The 20,246-nt window shown below is 46.3% G+C and overlaps 2 protein-coding genes across 2 annotated transcripts; one reads left to right on the top strand and one right to left on the bottom strand.

The window, feature by feature from the left end:
* The first annotated feature begins 34 nt into the window (after nt 1–34).
* On the top strand, nt 35–7,146 carry LOC135823241 (ER membrane protein complex subunit 5-like). Its single transcript, XM_065336093.1, has 4 exons — nt 35–279; nt 385–437; nt 2,043–2,146; nt 6,167–7,146. Exons 1-4 carry the CDS (start codon nt 201–203, stop codon nt 6,282–6,284), a joined length of 354 nt encoding a protein of 117 aa, XP_065192165.1. The 5' UTR covers nt 35–200; the 3' UTR covers nt 6,285–7,146.
* A 938-nt stretch (nt 7,147–8,084) lies between these two features.
* On the bottom strand, nt 8,085–19,746 carry LOC135823225 (cation-dependent mannose-6-phosphate receptor-like). Its single transcript, XM_065336075.1, has 7 exons — nt 19,002–19,746; nt 17,114–17,210; nt 16,487–16,605; nt 13,974–14,061; nt 12,470–12,582; nt 9,122–9,248; nt 8,085–8,674 (listed from the first exon to the last, which is right to left on the bottom strand). Exons 1-7 carry the CDS (start codon nt 19,208–19,210, stop codon nt 8,600–8,602), a joined length of 828 nt encoding a protein of 275 aa, XP_065192147.1. The 5' UTR covers nt 19,211–19,746; the 3' UTR covers nt 8,085–8,599.
* Between the last annotated feature and the right edge of the window lie 500 nt (nt 19,747–20,246).

Raw genomic sequence — 20,246 nt, 5'->3', positions numbered from 1 at the left:
GCGCTTTTGTTTTTCTTGTGCTCGCTCCAGTCCAGATTCTGATTGGTAATACTAATAGTTCGGTTGATCATTGATCCTCCAGTCAAGAAATGATAATAATTATTGTCTCTGTCAACAGTTTGTACTCGCAATCACTAATATTAGAATTGTAGCGCAATCAGGAGAGATTGACCTCTTTAGATGATATTTTTACACGAATAATGGACATCATACCTGGGAAAGTTATCGTCCTGCTAGGTCTGGCTGGCCTAGCGCATACGGCATTCTCCGTCGTTCAACGTAATGTCTACTTGTTCCTTTTGACTGAATATCTATTTAGGGGGTTGTACATTTATTGAGACAAGCGTTATGTATGCAACCTCTTCCTTGCCATTGAATGTACAGATCGCACGTATTTGAAGATTACAGAGCAAGGTTTCACTGGCATACCTGCTGATGTAAGACTGTGTCATGTACCTGGAATTTCTTTTCTAGATTTAAAAAACGTCCTCTTACCTTGCTTAATAACCTGTCAAAATAATTGCGTGTACATGTAATATCTTATCAGAGCAACAGTTAACTAGTTACTAGTACCTGCTGCAATGTTTGCTTTTACATGAATTTTGCGGAATACAAACGGTTTTGTCAACTCGTCCGTCGTCAGCATGTCTGCCTCTGCATACGGCGGATCAACAATATTAGTTGTGTCTTGCAGCAAGTCAACTTGTCCCTTTCGGATGCAGCTTCCAAGGCAGTTAACAAAGAGACTCGTCTAGTCCTGATAGACGAATGCATGAACCTCAAAGATTCTCTATGGCTGCATATGACTTTTTGAACTGTTCATGAACTCCGACGCTGTTATGTACACATGTATAACTTCTCAATCTCCCAAACAGTCTCTTCACTGCCAATAACTGACTTACATTTTACCAAATGTGCTAGCCTGGCCTATTCATCATCAGGGTGAAAAACTAAAAGAACTGACCGAGCAAAAGCTACTTATGGAAGTATGGTGACAAGCAAACAGACACTGTCACAGTGAATATTCAGGTGTGAATATGGGAGTTTGAGGTGTGGGAAATAAATAATTGGTATAGGCAATGTATTTATCATCAGTAGGGTGTGTGTATGGGGGGGGGGGGGGGGGGGTGGGGGTGCCATGGCCTCGTTAGTCTTATTGTGTAGACTGTACATGTGCAAGTCTGTCTCCATGACTGTACATGCCTGATCTATATAGTAGACTACATGTGCAAGTCTGTCTCCATGACTGTACATGCCTGATCTATATATCGCCTACACTTACTACTCCTCAGCTCCCATGTTCACACTTGGATGTTGTCTTCACAGCGTTTGTTTTCCTGATGATTGGCCAGGCCAGAAAGCTTGGTGAAGTGCAAGTCAGTTATTCGAGAGCGCTTGGGAGATTGAGAAGTTACACTTACGATTGACTACAAATGCGCTCTACGTATGTTTAAAAAGAATACTGGCCAGTGAAATGTGACCTCGTGAGTAAAACAGCACCAGACTCTACCCAGCCCTGACGCCACTGCGTGCCAGTACTAGTAGTAATTGGAATGGACATGTCATGTGATTTTGGCAGGCCACTGCTTGTCTCACGAATAAATCCTACAGTATAACTAACTGCGCAGTGTGGCCTGTTCAGAACAAGAGCCGACCAGAACTAACTGAAAGAAACTATTTTCAGTCGCTGTGGTACTGTGCAAGGAAGGAAAACAAAGGTGCACAGTTGAGCCTTGAAAGAAGGAAATCTGTGGCTGCAGACTTCGGGCTTTTCTAACCATGATTGTTTCCACGTGCACATGTGCTACTACTTCAAGTAGCAATCTCCCCAGGCAGACAGGTACATCCGCTTTTTCCGGTATTTTGTTCTTCAGAGGACATCTCTATTATGGAATTGTCCAAGGGTGTGTCAAGCTTGCTCTGGTAGGATAGAACGCTGCTTGACCTTGTACATTATGACATTTTGAATCTTCACATCGGCCGTTTGACTGATTTTCCGCTTTCTACATGTATGTTGTCTGTGTTGTTGATTTTGCTTCCAGATTACTCTTCAGTGTATCTTGTCTCTTCTGCTGTGCCTGTATGGTGTGGTGAAGTCAACGGGCAAGTTCAGTGAGATCCATGCCACAGCTCAACTAGCCACCAGGTTAGCTACCTGCTTGCCCAGTGCTGCTCCTCACGCTACTTGTAGTCTACCCTATAGCAGTCAAGTAGTCTGTCGCTTGCTTTGGAATCCAAAGCAACTACATTTGTAATCAAAACGATAGTTTGGGCTAACAGCCTAAAAGCCTGCCAATTGTTGTTCAGTTTATTCCTGTTTGGTGCTGCTTGTCGTGTGGCACCAGGGTAGTGTGGCTTGGGCAAAACTAAATACCGAGTACATGTACGTATGTGTACAGGGCCTGCTCTAGACATTCAACACAGCCCGGTCAGAGTGTACCTGGCGCATGCAGGCCAGCCGGGTCAGATCATTCGGCAGAAAAACAACCCAAAAGCCTGCTCAAAACTTGCAACTGTGTCAAAAGCTATAGCCAAAGTTACGCTTTTGACTGCCTGCCCTCCTGACTTCCTGCTCGCCGCTGGCCAGATCGCGCTCGAACCAGTTGGCCCCAGTTGACCCAAGCTGAGTTTCTGTCGCTTGTAGACTGTAGTGTGTACGGTTGCGCTAGATTTGCAACACATGGGGTCCGTGAGTCGTAAAATACCGGTATTTTAGGAATCCATTGTCAGTTTGAGACATTTTTCAGCCGGGCGCGTGACCCGTCTGACCCGGCTCTCCAGCAGGCCCTGGTGTACCGCTATAGCAGTATAGGGTGATAACGTTGTGTCATGACAGGATAGTACTAGACTCGCTGATCTTCTACACCACTGTTGTTAGGGCTGTGTTCCCCACCGAGTAATACTAATAGAGAGGTTTAGCGCAACGAAAAAAAAATTCATTGATTTTTCGTTGTTCTCTCGAGCTGGGTACGAGTAACGAAACTTGCAACAAAAAGTGGTACGAAGTTTCCGTAAAAATGCCCAAACAACGAAGATTACTTTTCGTTGATTTGTGGATTTGAGTTGTGTTTTTTTTCCTACTCGGTACTCTGATTCAATCACCATTGTGTGTTTTCAACTCCTCCGGAGTTCGCCACGGCTTCTCCAACTCCAACTGTAATTTTGTCTGCATTGTAGTTGAGAAGAAGTTTTGGCTCCTTGCTTTCATTTCCCTTTCGTTTCGGCAAGTGCATTCCAGTGTGTGTCCGTGTATGTCTCCCTGTTGATCTTGGACTAAACCTGAACGCCATTCATGCTACCCACTCCGTCTGGTCGCTCCACATCGACCAATCCTAAGAAGATCTTGTTTGATTCGCAGAGAGAGAGAGAGAGAGAGAGAGAGAGAGAGAGAGAGAGAGAGAGAGAGAGAGAGAGAGAGAGAGAGAGAGAGAGAGAGAGAGAGAGAGAGAGAGAGAGGGGGGATCTTGTCTTTGCGTCAAGTAAGGAGCGTGGGGAAATCTATTGTTCATGCGGCATCTAACGTTGCATGTATTCCGAGGACGTCGTGCAGCTGCTTTCCTTCCAGCGCTCGAGATTTGAGAGGGAAGGTGTCGCAGATCATCTAGACCTATGTGTCGGAGATCAACGCCAAGCGAAGGAAGCCCGCCAGCGATGAGGAAGGTACAGAGATACATGTAGATGCTTCGCTGACAGAGCTCTCCTGTTTCAAGTGTTTGAGGAACGAAAAGCAGGAGCCCGTTACGACGAAAAGCCAACATGTGACTGAAGGGAACAGGAAAGCTGGTGCTTTGAGAGAAGACACCTAAAAACCCTGTAGCAGAAGAGAGCCCTTTCCTATAAAATGCTAACGCCAGATGCAGAACCTGAACCGAAGAAGAAGCTTCTTGATTTTTGGAAACTTCGGCCTAGCGGCTCACGATCGCCATATTTTCCGTGGAAACAACGAACAGCTCAGTGACTCTGCAGATCTGCTTGCTGAACACAAAACAAACGAAATTTCATTGGCAATTTTTCGTCACGATCATAACGAGAAAAAAAAACTAACGAAATTTCGTTGTGCTAAGGGGTCGTCGCAAAAGTTTTTTGTCGTCCCTGAAACGAACATGATTCATTTGGGGGGGGGGAGGGGGTGCGAGCCAAAAACGCAAGTCGACCGACACTGTACATATGTCATGTACATGCATGCGATTTTCGTCGTCCAGCATAGCAAGCTGTGTTCGTTTCAGAGGGAGGGGAGGGGGTCCAAGTACGAAATGAACGATGTTCGTTTCAGGGACGACAGAAAACTTTTGCGACGACCCCTAAACCTCTCTATTGTCTAATTGTAAAAAGTCCTATGGGCAGTGCTGTGAACCCTAGTCCTATGGGCAGTGCTGTGGGCAGTGCTGTATGGGCAGTCCTATGGGCAGTGCTGTGAACCCTAGAACAGCTAGAAATTCCCACTCCATTCTCTCTTATATAATATATTATCGCCTTCTTAGTATTTGACCCCACTAATTTCCCTGATACCTAAGCGGTCAAATATATCGCGTATTTGACTGCTTAGTCAAATACACAATATATTTGACTCCTTAGGTGCCGTCCGGGGTTACCGATTGTTTTTACAAAACGAAAAGTTTTTGTATTTTTCAGCCCCCACCCACCCACCCACCCACCTTTTCTGCAGGTAAAACGAATTCCAATAAAATAATTTATTGATGTCAATTTTCGACATCCAGAAGTAACTGGGCATTCTCAATCAGCATTCAATAATTATTTTCAAAACGAAACTCCATCAAACCCACCCACCCACAAACGAAAACATTTCGTTTTGAAAATATTATTGGTAACCTTGGACGGCCCCTTAGAATTTCTTGGACTTTGAAATTTTCTCTCCAACTTGGAAAAAGAAATTTTTGAAGAAAGCAGTAATACACAAGATGGGAGGATATGTCATATATGGAGAGAAACTATTGCGTGGAGAACACGATAAATAGATTATAGACCTCCTAACCGGTCTATAATCTATACATATTACTGTAAAACATGTAATTTTAGGTGCATTAAAATTTCGGTGGCAGGAACCTGCCAGGTTTCAGGTGTAATATAGAATTAGTTGACCATACAGTGCATACTCTAGTGCCTTTTAGGTTTAATTTAAATTTAGGTGCCTGGTTTCTCTACCGAAATCACCGAAATTAAAGTTACACCGAAAATTACTTCCTCCGCGTCATTAAAATTGTCGCTTCGCACATCGCAATATTTGTGACTTGGCTCGTCTTAGTCAGACTGTCGGAATTGCTGTTTTCTGTGTTCGAACACTGGTGTGACCCTTCCTGCGCAATGTCTACTTGTCACTGAAGCCGTTGTGGTCTCGGACCTTGTCGGAGCTCTCTTCTGCACCAAGCAAATTCTTCCCGCTCCGCACTATTCCGCCCCAGAGCGCATTTCGTTTTCTGGAGTTCGTGTCGTCCCACATCGTTCGCGTGGGCATTTGCCAAGACTGCAAGCTCGGGTATAAGAATCCTGGTATCTCTCCTGAATACGAACTGCTGAAGTTGACGATGGGAAGAACAAAGTGGTCTCAAATACCTAAAAATCGCTAATCTTGGCGCATTTTGCTGCGAAGGTAGCAGGTCTGAAAACACCGACAAAATCAGCGAAGCGCTTACAAGGAAAGAAGGTGCGGAACTGCTTACCCTATCTCGCTGGAAGGTCGTTACAGTGTACTTGAAAAATGCTAGCTTGCCTTCATCGCCTGCCACCTGGAGGCATGGATCGCTTGAAAACGAAGTTTCTTGACCTGAATTTGAACGCGCGTCTTGTTCAGCGTATTGTTGAGTGCTGAAGGGTCTGCCTGAAACTCTGATGAAGACGTCGTCGACCTTAGCTGCAAGTGCAGCGAAGCGGGGGGAGGGGGGGGGGGCACAAACTATTGCTTGGTCCGTCGACAATGCTCTGCCTCAATTTCTAGCTGATTTCTTTGTCCTTCGAGTGGACAAAATAATTTCGAAAAATCGCTCCGGGAAGCGACAATTTTAACGACACGGAGGAAGTATATGTTTTACAGTATATTACAGCAAGGTGTGGCACAGATGTAAAGTCTCAGAATAACATTAACGCGCCACTGCTGCTTTTGTTCTTCCGTCTTCCTTCGTCTTCTCTCGTTTGCCTCCTTTCAATATAGATCTTTCGACAGCATCTCCAATCGGCCATCTTTCCATATCTTCCAGCACCGTGGCCAAGCACTCCACAGCAGTCATGATGTGGATGTCGTCTCTCTAGACTCGCGGACAGCCAGCTAGTAGATATGCTGTGTTCTTAGGATGTTTGCGATGGCTACTCTTTTTCATACATGAAAACGCTTAGTACAGGACAGGACCTGTACTTAAAGTGATAAGTAAGCTCTAGGGTATATGTGTGTCACAGAACAGATGCTCCAGCAGGTCATTCACGCGTACAGTCACGAAATACAAGCAGATTTTATTCTACAATCCACCCTTTGTAGGTACAATGTTGTGTTGTGTAGTGTGGTCATGGTCACGGTTAGACTACCAGCAAACCTTCACCCTCATCTCTAGTACATCCTACATTGACTCGGCTTGTGTTCTGTACAGGCATCGTGCAGTAGGTGCAGGGCAGAAGCATTCTTGTAATCTTGAAATTTATTACATTTTCTGATTCAAGGACAAATCACAAAAGCACTGCTTCCTGCCTGTTTGTGTATTTATCAATTCCAGAAAATTGTCTTAAGTGTTTTTCAAACAACTATTGGCTTTCAAGTTGTCATGTTTTCTGTTGACCTTGAAGCACAGCAGCCCCTCTCCGGCTATTGTTTTGCTTATTCTTCAGCCTGGTGATGGCATCGGCTTTTCTATTCTGTTGGCTTGGCTGGCCTTTAAGTGTGAACTTCGTCCAAGGATCGATTACTATACAGGTCGAGAATGTGTGCTCCTGCTGCAACCAATGCTCCAACCATCATGGCAATGGTGTGCTTTCCTACACTATCCAATCTACAGTTTGAACTTTCAACTCATTTGTGATTTTATGGTCACGATCGAAGTCCAGCTAGTCCATATGCTGCATGCCTGCATTCACCAATCAACTCTCACATCACCATCAATATCAAACCCCGTGTTCTAGTTGACCTGTGACGCCAGTACTGTACTCACACGTTTGCGTTGTTTTCCCGCCACGTACAGAGCAGAGCAGGCCCTCGCTTCTAGAAATCATCTGGAGTCGTTTGGTCCAAGGCAAGGTGAAGACTTCTAGCAGTAGTGGCCTTTCTCCACCCCCATGGGCCATGCATGTGTTCTAAGTTGTAACTACTTCGTACAATAATAGGGCCTTTCTCCACCCCCATGCACGTGTTCTAACTAGGGCCTTTCCCCACTCCCATGCATGTGTTCTAACTAGGGACTTTCCCCACCCCATGCATAGGGCCGTTCTCCACCCCCATGCATGTGTTCTAACTAGGGACTTGCCCCACCCCCATGCATGTATAGTCCATTTCAAAACTATAGACGCGTACCTTGTAGGCAAAAACCGTTATGCCAGCATCTATACCACATAAAATCTGTGATCACTTTGTGCATAAATTTTTCCAAACTGGGCGTCTGTTATCCAGTCGTTTAGAAACTATATGAGAGTAATTATGGAGCGGACCTGAGCAATATTCCGAAAACTATTCTCAAAAAGTTCCAGCCAAATTTGAAAAAAACCCTACGCGTCTATAGTTTTGAAATGGACTGTAGGGTGATGTCACGGTGCTGACTACTGTTGTGGACATTGAAATCGGCTGAGAAGTCAAGCGGCCACAGGCACAGGGCGCTGTCCTTGCAGCCGCTGTGAGCACTGCTGGTCCATGTTTACAGTGTGTATGTGAACTACAGTGCAGTTTCAATTGCTATTTTGCATGCACCCCCCCCCCCCCCACCCTATGTGAACTACAGTGCAGTTTCAATTGCTATTTTGCATGCACCCCCCCCCCCCCCACCCTATGTGAACTACAGTGCAGTTTCAATTGCTATTTTGCATGCCCCCCCCCCCCCCCCCCCCCCGGAGCGCTTAGACTGTAATTGTGCCCTCCAAGGTCAAAGCCACTCTTCAAAGTTACTTAGACCGTGGAGAATTCTGTACACAAGTAGACAATGCACTGAGCACTGTGTGCAGCTACTTTGTATCGCCGAATTGTAGATCTAGCAGCAGGATTGGTAATGGCGCGTAATGTACAAGCAGCCTTTCATGTTTTGAAACTTCAAGAATTGTATTGCATAACAGGGTAACTGGTACATGCATACTTGAATCATTAAACTACTCCCTTCCATACACTGCAGTGTTGCTTATTTCATTCAACTTTTAAAAAAGTGTCCAGCTTTTGTAAGATTCTATCACAGCGTATAGCTACCAAAGCGTCACGGCGGCTGCTGAATAGTTGTCCATTGGAGACAGCCAGTTAACACACATGCACACGCACACACACACACACACACACACACACACACACACACACACACACACACACACACACACACATCACCACATGTGTAATAACCTTGGGCCTTGGTCATCCTGATCACCGGACTGGCCTATAGCTGTCGTCCATCGCCTGCAGACCCCATTACAGCTTTTCATACTCTGTCGAGGAACCACCTCCGACACCTTTTACTTTCTGAACTCCGAACATAGCTCCATCCTGTACATGGCCATTCATGCAACAACACACAACAGCAAGAGGAAACAATATCACTTTTAATCTGCTTCAATACTACATGTGTGGCCTTGTAATCAGGACATTACAAGTATAGTGATAACGCTATGGGGTGAAAACCAGTGGCTATTAAAAAATAGTAACGTTTTCACTTTCGCGTTGCCACCGGCTATACAATTGTGTCGGGGAACACAACCAGCTTAGGAAGTTTCGCTTGTGCGAGGCCACCATCATGCCAGAGTAGCAGCGGCGAGGGTGAGGTGGTAAGTCTGACAACCCAGTCGCAATCTACTCGTAAATCTCTCCCTGTGTCTGTGAACTGCTGTGCATAGAGTCAGGAGAGTGCCCACGCCCACTCCCATTCTAAATCATAAAAATCGACCTATGGTACACTGTACACGTACCTCTTGAGTCTTGTGAACTCTACCTTACCTTGATCAAGCCTGGGAGGCCAATCCAGAACGTGTAGTTTGGGATTATTTCTTTGCCGGTCTTGTCAAACTTGAAATGTTGAATCATGATCCCGGCCACTATGTACACTACAAGGATAGATATGCCACTGCATTTGATAGTGTAGCACACAACATGTGCACAGACATACATGTACACACACGCACACACTCACACGCGCGCGCACACACAAACACACACACGCATACACAAGGTTTAACTTGCATCTAATCCCGTATTGGACTATCCCACCCAGGTACAGCATGACCTTCTCACTCTCACTTGTACTGTTCTATTCCTTCTCTTTAGCCCTTATTCCCTGTGCTGATCCTCCCCATCTATTCACTCCCATGTACAACAATCACATGTACCGTAACATCCTGCCAGAGTGCCCCTACCTCCGCCACCCTTCCATCGGGTCCAGGTGGGGAGGGGGCGGATGGGCGAGTCCTAATTGCCGCATCCGGTACTACATGGAAAAGTGTTCACCCTATGAAAACAGTGCGTGCGTCTCGTACATCGACCAAAGGTCAAGAGCAGGGAGTCGTGCAGATCCATCAAAACCCTGGGTTTGTGCGACCCCTGGTCAAGAGGGTGTGAGCTGCGTACATTTCCAACCGGGTCGAGCACGCGTCTGCAGTGCGGTACGGCATCACACTTCACAGAGTCATACGAGGATGCTCACTTCCTTGACAAGCAGTCAGGGAGGGGCGCATGGGAGAGACGGAGCACTCTGGCGGGATTTTACGGTACTCGTAATTGGGCATGAACCTGTTTGGATATGCGAATTTGAACAACAACAACATCTTATTGGTCCGAGTCGCCATCGTGAGAATAAAAAACAACAACAACAACAACAACAACATATGGTGAGAACCAGGGAGTCGTAAAATACCATTTTTTACGACTCCCTGGTGAGAACACACCCGGTACCCATACACAGTTCCTGAAACGTATGCCACCACAGGCACCAGTACATCGGTACACCGGTACACCAGTTTTATTTTATTTTTATTTTTATTTTTTTACTGGGAACACAGCCCTACTGGTATACCGGTACACCAGTATGGTGTTGTGAATAAAACCGTTCTCAAGTAAGTACACGGGTGCACCAGTACACGTGTACAAGTGTTGCAATGCTGCAATGCTGCAACAATGCTGCAACGCTGCAATGCTGCAATGCTGCAATGCTGCAATGCTGTAGAATGAGACAAATCGGATTTGCTTTTATGTAGAATAGCGGCAGCAACTTTGGTGACACACCAAAGAAAGGGCGGCTGCTCCCAACATGGAGACTCGTACGTTTCTGCTGACTGACCTGACACTTGGTGTACCTTTTTAACTAACGAACGGGCAATTTTCTTAACGGGCGGATTAACAGGTACGCTTTAGCAGCTGTGTTTTAATTTTTGCGCAATTTTCATAAAAACCATGATAGTAAGTTATCTGTTCTCAGGTTGCATTTTGATATCACATTGTGATTCGCCAATTGATTTGAGTCTGATAGTTGCGGAGGTACATGTAGATCTACTAGGTGCGAAAATGCAACAGCAATGCAGACATGCAGCTTGGAGTTGTAAATAATTGACTCTAGCCTGGAATGCACGATCCCAGCAGTGTTGTTCCGTACTGACTTGATCACCGAAATCCAAACGGGTACATTTTACTAACGGTACCTGAGATTAACGGGCGGGTACCCGGGTACCCGGAACACCCCTTTGATCCCTAGTATTTCGTGACAAAAAAAACTGACAAAAAAACTGACAAAAAAACTGGGACTGGGTGCGGCTTATAACAATGTTACTTATACTGCGGAAAATACGCTAAGCCAAATTTCCCGGCTGCCAACCCCATAACAGTTCCTCAAAGACGACATTCCCGGTTGCCAACCCCATAACAGCTCCTTAAAGACGACATCCCCGGCTGCCCCATAACAGTTCTTCAAAGACGACATTCCCGGTTGCCAACCCCATAACAGTTCTTCAAAGATGACATAACTTACAGTATTTGCTGAAGTATAGTGCACACTTTAGATGTGCTATTTCAGACCCCAAATCACAGGTGTGCACTATGCTCTGAATATGAGAATTAGGGCTCAAACGGTTAGTCCGATTAACCGATTGCAGACCGGTTACGAAGAATTAACGGTTAACCGATAAAGATAACAGTTACGCAGTAACTTTTCAGTCAATTTTTCAAGTATCAGGTCGTTGCAAAGTGTGCACTTTCGCAGGCTGTCGCACACGTACGCAATTTCTGGGCTGTCAACTCGGTCATATCTGGTCTCTTGGCCAATTGGTGTGAGAGTATGTATGAATGAGCATGCAAGAGAATGTACATGTGTGCGTCGTACTGAATAGGGTACATTTTTTTGAATGAGTGTACTTGTAGTCAAATATACGGTTAAAAAAGAGTCCGCAGGATTGCCGTGGCTTATAGGTTATAACTAGGGCTCAAACGGTCACGGTTTTACCCCTAACGGTTAACTGCTAAGCTAACGGTCGGTTTAACGGTTATAACCTATAAGCCACGGCAATCCTGCGGACTCTTTTTTAACTGTATATTTGACTATACTCATTCAAAAAACGTACCCTTTTCAGTACACCGCACACATGTACATTCTCTTGCATGCTCATTCATACATACTCTCACACCAAGAGACCAGATATGACCAAGTTGACAGCCCAGAAATTGCGTACGCGTGCGACAGCCTGCGAAAATGCATACTTTGCAACGACCTGATACTTGAAAAATTGACTGAAAAGTTACTGCGTAACCGTTACCTTCATCGGTTAACCGTTAATTCTTCCTAACCGGTCTGCAACCGGTTAATCGGACTAACCGTTTGAGCCCTAGTTATAACCGTTAAACCGACCGTTAGCTTAGCAGTTAACCGTTAGGGGTAAAACCGTGACCGTTTGAGCCCTAATGAGAATGCATGGACTTCGAAAAGAAGTGCAATGCATCAAACTGTTGCGAAGTTTGCCACCTCTGACCCGGTGCAAGCCATATGCATGCATTTGTAGTGTCCAAATGCATGACGGGTTGGGTATGAGGCCCCATAGGTAGCACATGCATTATACAAATGTTTCGTCAATGATCGCACTATAACACTGTCTTTATAATTGGCAATTTTCTCAAACCTAGGCTGTGCATTACAATACAATCTGGATATACCCTGAATTGCCAAAATGCTGGTCAAATAAGACGTGGAGCATTATATTCAGGTGCTAGGTGCGTGTTATACTCCGCCAAATACGGTACCTTCCAGCTTGGAAGGGTTACACTTCATTATTTTACTGTTTCTGCCAGCAACGGTGCATGACTTACAAGATAACCATGTACCATCCAGGCGTGAGGCCGACACTGCTACCATTATTTCCTCCTCCACCTCCACCATCAGCCGACTTGGGACAAGCACCGGGTCCTGTCATTTCAAAGACCTGAAACAACAACAACAATAACACCAACAACAAGCAGCAGCATGAGCAGCATCAGCATCAATAAATGACAACACCGACAACGTTGGGTGGTTAGTGAGACACACTGCGTGTGCTGAGAAGAGTGCTGGTGTGTGTGTGTGTGTGTGTGTGTGTGTGTGTGTGTGTGTGTGTGTGTGTGTGTGTGTGTGTGTGTGTGTGTGTGTGTGTGTGTGTGTGTGTGTGTGTGTGTGTGTGTGTGTGTGTGTGAGTGATACAATTTGGCATATGTGGCGGCTTGGTCTGTCCATAGGTCAAAACGGCTGTTAGTGGCCATGCACCGTATCAGTATAAAACTACTTTGTAACCAATGCTGATGGTGTTATGCTGTGGCTCTATTATCATGCTCGGGGGGGGGGGGGGGGGGGGGGGCAGCTAGTTCGGTTGATGGGTGTACTTAGGCTAGATTGTGCCTGAAGTACAAGACTAGTACAAGTGTGTGCGTGTGTGTGTGCGTGCGTGCGTGCGTGTGGTGTGTTTGTGTGTGTGCCAGCTAGTTCGGTTGGTGGGTACATTAGTATGCCTGATTGTGTTGGGTCTGTTGCCAACGGGCTCGGCTACTTGAAGGTGTAATGTTGTACCTGCCACCTTTGTTGGTTCCAGGGTTCATAAACTTTCTGTTTGAAGTATACATACCTGTTAACCATGGACTACTTCTGGCTAGATTAACTCTTGTGTAATCAATGGTGCTAGTGAAGCTTATATCAGATCCACTCTGATTTAGCCACCCACACTAGTAGCTAGTATTACCTTCACTGGGGGCAGGGGTAACTGCAGTTGGATCCCAGGACGGATACCCTGATGCCATCAATCCTTTTTCTGCACCTTGTCCTCACCCACTTACTGAGGTGTGGTGAGCCCATAAGTGGGATCATTTTCAAGTCCACCCAGAGTTTTGGGGATTTCAGGGGGTGTCGGCCGTTGGGCGGTTCAATAGCCAATTGAGTCATCTTTCCAAGATTCCTTTTGAGTCTCCCTCCCCTCTCCCGGGGAGACCCACGTGACCAGTTTTGGCAGTGAGCAACAAGTACAAGTGTGTGTGTGTATGTGAGTGTGTGTGTGTGTGCGCGTGCGCGTGTGTGTGTGTGTGATGCAGTTTGGCACAGTGGCTTGGTCTGTCTAAAGGTCGTGACGGCTGTTAGTGGTCGTACACATAATTATCATACTACAGGCCCGTAGCAGCCCATTCTGGAAGGTCTGGCAACATCCAACTATACATAGACTATGAATGAATTCTCAAAACGATATAACAGTGAACATGGCAACATCAGGAGTGAAGGTCACTTCAAGTATCTTAAGTCGGTGATGATCGGCATCACAGTGCGAGTTACCGTACCAGTAAAGGCTTTGCTTACGTATGTATGTTGGATCTCCTGGTCTCCTGCTGCAGAAAATATCGTCTCTCCCATGCCTTCGTTGCAATTGAGGTAGACTTTCAGGATCCTAGGAGACAACAGTACATGCCACATACCCGTGAGACTTCTCACCGTCATACCGGCACCGTCACAATGTGACATACGTACACTACTGTACAGTACATGCACATGTGCTAGGTCTCGGGTCGTTGAATGTCACAGTAACATGTCAGTTGTGTGCCCTGTTATCGCACTTTCTGACTGCTTATTATCTTGTTACAATCCTGATGCTGTAGACAGCAAGCTGTTTCGGCCATAAAGGCCTCATCAGTACAGCTACGAGCTAAATAGGCCGAGTTACCAGCCATGGTGCAAAGGAGGCACCACAGACATTAAGGTAGCTCGTCGCTCTAGCGCCAGAGTGCTCAAACTACAAAAAGTAGCGGGCATTGCGCGATGCAGCAGCACTAGAGCAGCCTACTGAGAGTGCTCAACAAGGCGAAAGCCGAGGAGCGTGATACGTGAGGATACGTGATTTGTTACAATCCTGGATAGTTGCTTTATAACTCGTTTCCATGTGATTTCTTCTATGTAATTCAATTTAATACCCCGCCAATATTGTCAAAGCCAGGCTGGAGAGGTCAGCTATGCCAAACCATAGCACTCACTTGAAAGATCGCACCCTGTTGATACCGATACAATATAGTCAGAATTGCAGAACTTTTCAACTCACTCAGGCAAACCAATAAAGACTCACAGAAGTGCAACAATTCTATTCTGCTTGCTTGTCTCACTCAAGGACAAGTACAATCGACTGAAAGTCAGCTGAAAGTCAGCTGAAAGTCAGCTGAAAGTCAGCTGAAAGTCAGCTGAAAGTCAGCCGAAAGTCAGTTCATTTTCGTAAGTATACGTGTACAACACTCGTTCATTTGCTGGTTTTCGGTATCCATTAGGGGCCATCCGGCCGATCATTTTCACGGAACAAAAAGGTCAAGTTATGACTCCTCCCCCCCCCTCCCTTGAACGAAATACCTATTATATTATAATAATTACTGGACATCTCAGGATCTACATTGTAGAATGGAATAATATTTCGGCTTTCTATATATTAGAAACTCTCCTCAGTCGACCCACCCATAAACAAAAGGTTCTTGGAAAACGGCCAGAGAGCATAAAGCCCACTTGTCACACATATTGCTAATTTCACAATTCACCTCATGACCTGGATTCAGCCCCGGGCACCCTACCAGTTCTCTGGTGCCCACTAACTACAGTCCGTATTGCCTATAAGGTTGGCGACTATAGTAATATACCGGATATAGTGATCAATTTCTCAAATTCATTTTCATTTGCCATAACTAAGTATACACAGTTATCGAGTATAGTAATAATTGTCTATAGTAATATATCGCCTATAGTGATCAAATTCATATTTCAAAAGACCTTTATTACATTATTTTTGCATCGGTTATAGTGATTGATGTAAAATCAAGCGATGTCAGAGGAGAACAGGGTGTTACTTCTTCGTGAAGAACTTGTCCAGTGAGTGTTGTTTGATGAGTTTTGCTCGTACAAGTTGCCAAAATATGCCTCCATCATGAGGAAAGGCGGATTTTGTGTGTCAGGAGCTACAGCCACTGCAGCTACATGACATTGTACATGTATGTAGTGCGTATGTGCACGGCGCGCTGAGTCGTTTGGCACCCCACTCGCATACATTGTATGCAGTATCGGTCATAGTAATATAATATTATCGCTTATAGTGATAAAATGCTCCAAATCAAACAGCAACGCTATAGCTATATATATGCGATACTGACTGTACATGTACTGAGTGAAATAGCACACTGCTGAAAGTGTGTAGCAGACATTCTCACATTCTGACATTGTGATCTTGTAGGGACTGGACCCTTCACTCCGCTACACTGGACCGCCGGAAGCAGTTTTCGATTAGTCCGGTAGTGTCGTGGCCGTCATTTGTCCGGTAGTGTCATGGCCGTTCATACTTTCAACTCTGCATGATATGACGGGTGCACATGACCGAGGGTGCACATGACCGAGGGTGCACATGACCGAGGGTGCACAGGACCTCGCTGGCTCCACAGTAGGAAACATGTGTTGGTCGCAGACAAGTTGGTCTGGTAATTACCTGACCAACCGAACCGGTTCCGGCAGGCCTGTCGTCTAACAAGTATCCACTGCACTGGAAAAGCAGGCCGGCTTCTTTTTTCAAATAGACGATATACGATATCGGAGGAGCAATCCTGCTTGCTCTCATCATCGGTCAGAGCAATCCTGCTTGCTCTCATCATCGGTCCATAGACCATAGCACTGATGTACCTACTCGGCACACTGCACAGGCATGCACTCATAGTGGAAAGCACCGCCGCCAGTACATGTACTACACAGAGGGTGACAAGCATACAGTCTGCACCAGACCCTCATTGCCTGCAACATCACCCTTATGAGCTATGAGCTATAAGCCATGGCTAGTCACGGCCAGTGCCACTCACCGGAATGCAATCGAGTCTGTGTTTTGTGATTGGATGAAAACACGGTTTCCCTCACTGATGAAGCGATTGGATTGCAGGGTGCCAAGTCCGCTGAATATATTATTCCATAGCTGGCAGGCCTGTGAACAGCAGCGTGAATCAGTGTCATACCAGGAGTACATACAGCAGCCATACTAGCAGTACACTTAGCAGCCACACTAGCAGTACGCTTAGCACCTATTCCAATTAAATAATTTTATTAGGCCCCCATTACCTGCACTCTCTGGCCTGAATGTGATAAACAGGCTGAAAGCGCTACTGCTGCTGCTGCTGCTTACCCTGCTCATTGCCTACATTGTACTTCACTGCCGACATGGAGAATATGAGCTGTGCAGCCATGCAGGTCCCCTACACAAAGATACAATGTGTGCAATGCGGATCATAGTAGTCTGTGATCCGCATTGCACACCCAAGAAAGACCCCCCCCCCCCCACACACACACCTCTCTCTCTCTCTCTCTCTCTCTCTCTCTCTCTCTCTCTCTCTCTCTCTCTCTCTCTCTCTCTCTCTCTCCCACCCACCCACCCACCAATACACTAACATGCATACAAGCCGGCAACATGTATGCATACGATCACCGATGCTTACAATGACATCCTCGCATCCACCGGATGATGGTATGGTAGCACTTGCGCAAGGATTGAACCAGTAAAGATTCTGGTCATTGCCGCGTACCTCGGTGTATCTACACGGCAGAACACACAAGAATGACATACATTGCACATGCATTGTGTCAAGCACTGCAAACCACTCCGAGGACAGGGCATGCTGCAATACACATGTTTATCACTGATGAGCCGCAAACTGCATCTGTACAAGGCTGCTGCGACATCCCACCAGAAAAGGACTCTACTGCTCAGTGCAGTAGACATAGTACAACAAACTAATTTCAGTACAATCAAAACAGAGCAGCCGCAGGCAATACACAGGCTGCCGAGTGCAGCCACAGTGATGAATGCGGCTTTGCTGTGTTCATGTCCGGCAAGGCCTTTGCTGTGTTCATGTCCGGCACGGCCTTTACTGTGTTCATGTCCGGCAAGGCCTTTGCTGTGTTCATGTCCGGCAAGGCCTTTGCTGTGTTCATGTCCGGCAAGGCCTTTCAGTGCTGTGTTCATGTCCGGCAAGGCCTTTGCTGTGTTCATGTCCGGCAAGGCCTTTGCTGTGTTCATGTCCGGCAAGGCCTTTGCTGTGTTCATGTCCGGCAAGGCCTTTGCTGTGTTCATGTCCGGCATGTCCGGCAAGGCCTTTGCTGTGTTCATGTCCGGCAAGGCCTTTGCTGTGTTCATGTCCGGCAAGGCCTTTGCTTGCCCAGCGCATCATAAGAGGTTACGGATGGGAGCAAACCCATTACTAATATAATTGGTCAGGGTGACAGTAATACGTGCTTGCAAGCACATCCACCTAGACTACATGTTACAGCGACATGTCTGAATCGTGATACGTTTTAAAAGCACTTTTAAGTTTTAAGTCACCCACTCGCCATAAATCACACGCTTTTAAAAGTTTTACAATCTGGACTGTCCGACAGCATGTACTAGTAAGGAATAGGTATACACTATTTGTATTCTGTAAGTCATGCAAATCCGGCGTTTCTCCTCAACATCGGGTGCCTGAGTGACCTATCGATAGTAGCCTGTACTGCCAGTACTGGTTACGACCATGACACAGATAGGTGAAGCCGCTTTTGTGTGACTTGTCCAGTGGTCACAAGCAGGCATAGTGTACATGCATGTGGTGATCACAATCACGGATCACTCGTACCAACTGTTAGTATCCGCATGACTGCTGCGGTGGTCAGCACTATACTACTACCTAGTAACAGTACTGCCTAGTAGCAGTACTGCCTAGTAATAGGTAGTTAGTACTGATACAGATAGGTAACGTTAGTGCTGATATGACAACCGCAGCAGTCATGTGACCGGGATACTAACAGTTATAATTATAATACAGTTCTGAGCAGGGAAATTCAACCTCATGAATAAAACAGCACCACAGTTGATTATGTGTGTTGCTTGCAGGGGGGGGGGGGGGGGGGGCATAGCGCCCAGTACTATTATATTCAAGAGGTCGAATTTCTCCGGCCAGGACCGACGTCTGGTTACTACGTGTACAGTCAGTGCTGTTCAATGAAATCCAGTCCCAGTGTCGTGTGCGAAGCAGTTCAAGCAATGGTGTAGGCCAGGTGCTGTGCAGTCAAGCAATGGTGTAGGCCAGGTCACGCTGTGCAGTCAAGCAATGGTGTAGGCCAGGTCACGCTGTGCAGTCCTCACCCTGCAAACACTAGGTTGTGTAAGGCTGCACATGTTCGCCATGCCAGATTCAGTCATTGATATAATTATACTTTTTTCTAGAATACGAAAGGCATGCTAAGCCATTACATTTCAGCTGGCTGGGCTGGGAACAATTCTGACTGGCATTTTCATTTTGATAACTCCGGGTGTGGGGGGGGGGGGGGGGCAGCTGCCATGAGATTTACCGAAATGTTCCGTCTCCATTGCTCAGGTCACCGAGGTCGTATGTCATTTTCTTGCCGGTAGCAACATCCGTGTAGACACAGGAGCACTTAGTGGGAGTGGACTCGCACTGGCCTGGAAACTGTGCATGGCCCTCTTGCACTAGGTAACAGAGTGCCACGCTGAGACTGAACCATGCCAGGAGTGACGGACGAAGAGCAGCTCCATCCATTTTTCACCGTGGACTGGTTACCAGCCTGTGGCGGTTCAACGTCCAGCAACACCGCAGAACTCTCCCCTCACTGCCTCAGTCGCAGATAACCCACCACAGACAAGCCTTGCGCAAGTCATACACAAACTCTCCCCAAAGAGCGGCAGTGGTATGGACTATGGTGGTGGGCACCCGGTGCTCGAGAGATGCCCGGTTACAACAGACAGCCACGGTGTAGATCTCAGCACGGAGTCCAGAAGAAACACTCCACTCCACTCCACTCGTACCTCAGTTTACAACTGATGCATCGATGATTACTGAAGTAGTTAGTTAGTCTTGACTTTAGAGTTTAGACTTTAGTCTAGTAGTAGTATTACTAGTTACTACGGTACCGGTATTAGTATTCTCTGTCTATAATAGTTTAGAGACGAAAGTAATACTGGACACTACTCTACTACAAGTAGTCACGTACTACGTAGCCGTCTAGAGACTAGAGTCAGTGAGTTAGTCACAACTAACTAAAAGTATTAGTTAACTTTGTAAAAGAAGTAGCTACTGTACTTCGCCTAGTACTAGTACTACATGTAGCAGTGGTCGCTGTCCAGTCCAGTCTTCTTGTTGCCTTGGACGAGGACTGAATCACGCGACAGAATGCACGATAATGATGATGACCGGATTCAGCCTTTCAGGACGTCATCAGACCAGGTTCACGACCGTCAGGCTCTGAAGGACCTGATCATTGCATGCCCTTGCCTTTGTTGCCAGGCTTTGGGAGTTTGGGCCGCATGCCTTTTACCCAATGCTGTACAGCCTGTAGACCATGCCCATACTCATAGTCATACTAGACAGCAAGCTGTTTCGGCCATAAAGGCCTCATCAGTACAGCTAGTAGTAGTAGTACTAGTACTGTACGGCCGAGCCACCACTGTACCGCTACCAGCCATGGTGCAAAGGAAGGCGGCACCTTCAAGTCCAGGGAGTCGTAAAATGTTACATGTACCTGGTTACGACTCCCTGGCCCTGACTGTCTGTCCTTGTCATCAGTGCATTGGCATCC

The sequence above is a fragment of the Sycon ciliatum genome, chromosome 1, assembly GCF_964019385.1.
Source record: "Sycon ciliatum chromosome 1, ocSycCili1.1, whole genome shotgun sequence".
In the NCBI taxonomy this organism is placed as follows: domain Eukaryota; kingdom Metazoa; phylum Porifera; class Calcarea; order Leucosolenida; family Sycettidae; genus Sycon; species Sycon ciliatum.
The sequence above is the reverse complement of the archived record's forward strand: the minus strand, read 5'-3'. Positions and strand labels throughout refer to the sequence as shown.

Coding starts and splice junctions, on each gene's coding strand:
- LOC135823241 (XM_065336093.1), top strand. CDS start 201: ATGGACATCATACCTGGGAAAGTTATCGTCCTGCTAGGTCTGGCTGGC. Junction 280..384: donor GGCATTCTCCGTCGTTCAAC/GTAATGTCTACT, acceptor TTGAATGTACAG/ATCGCACGTATTTGAAGATT. Junction 2,147..6,166: donor ACAGCTCAACTAGCCACCAG/GTTAGCTACCTG, acceptor CTTTCAATATAG/ATCTTTCGACAGCATCTCCA.
- LOC135823225 (XM_065336075.1), bottom strand. CDS start 19,210: ATGGATGGAGCTGCTCTTCGTCCGTCACTCCTGGCATGGTTCAGTCTC. Junction 14,062..16,486: donor ACAGACTCGATTGCATTCCG/GTGAGTGGCACT, acceptor GTTGTCTCCTAG/GATCCTGAAAGTCTACCTCA. Junction 12,583..13,973: donor AGGAGATCCAACATACATAC/GTAAGCAAAGCC, acceptor TTGTTGTTTCAG/GTCTTTGAAATGACAGGACC.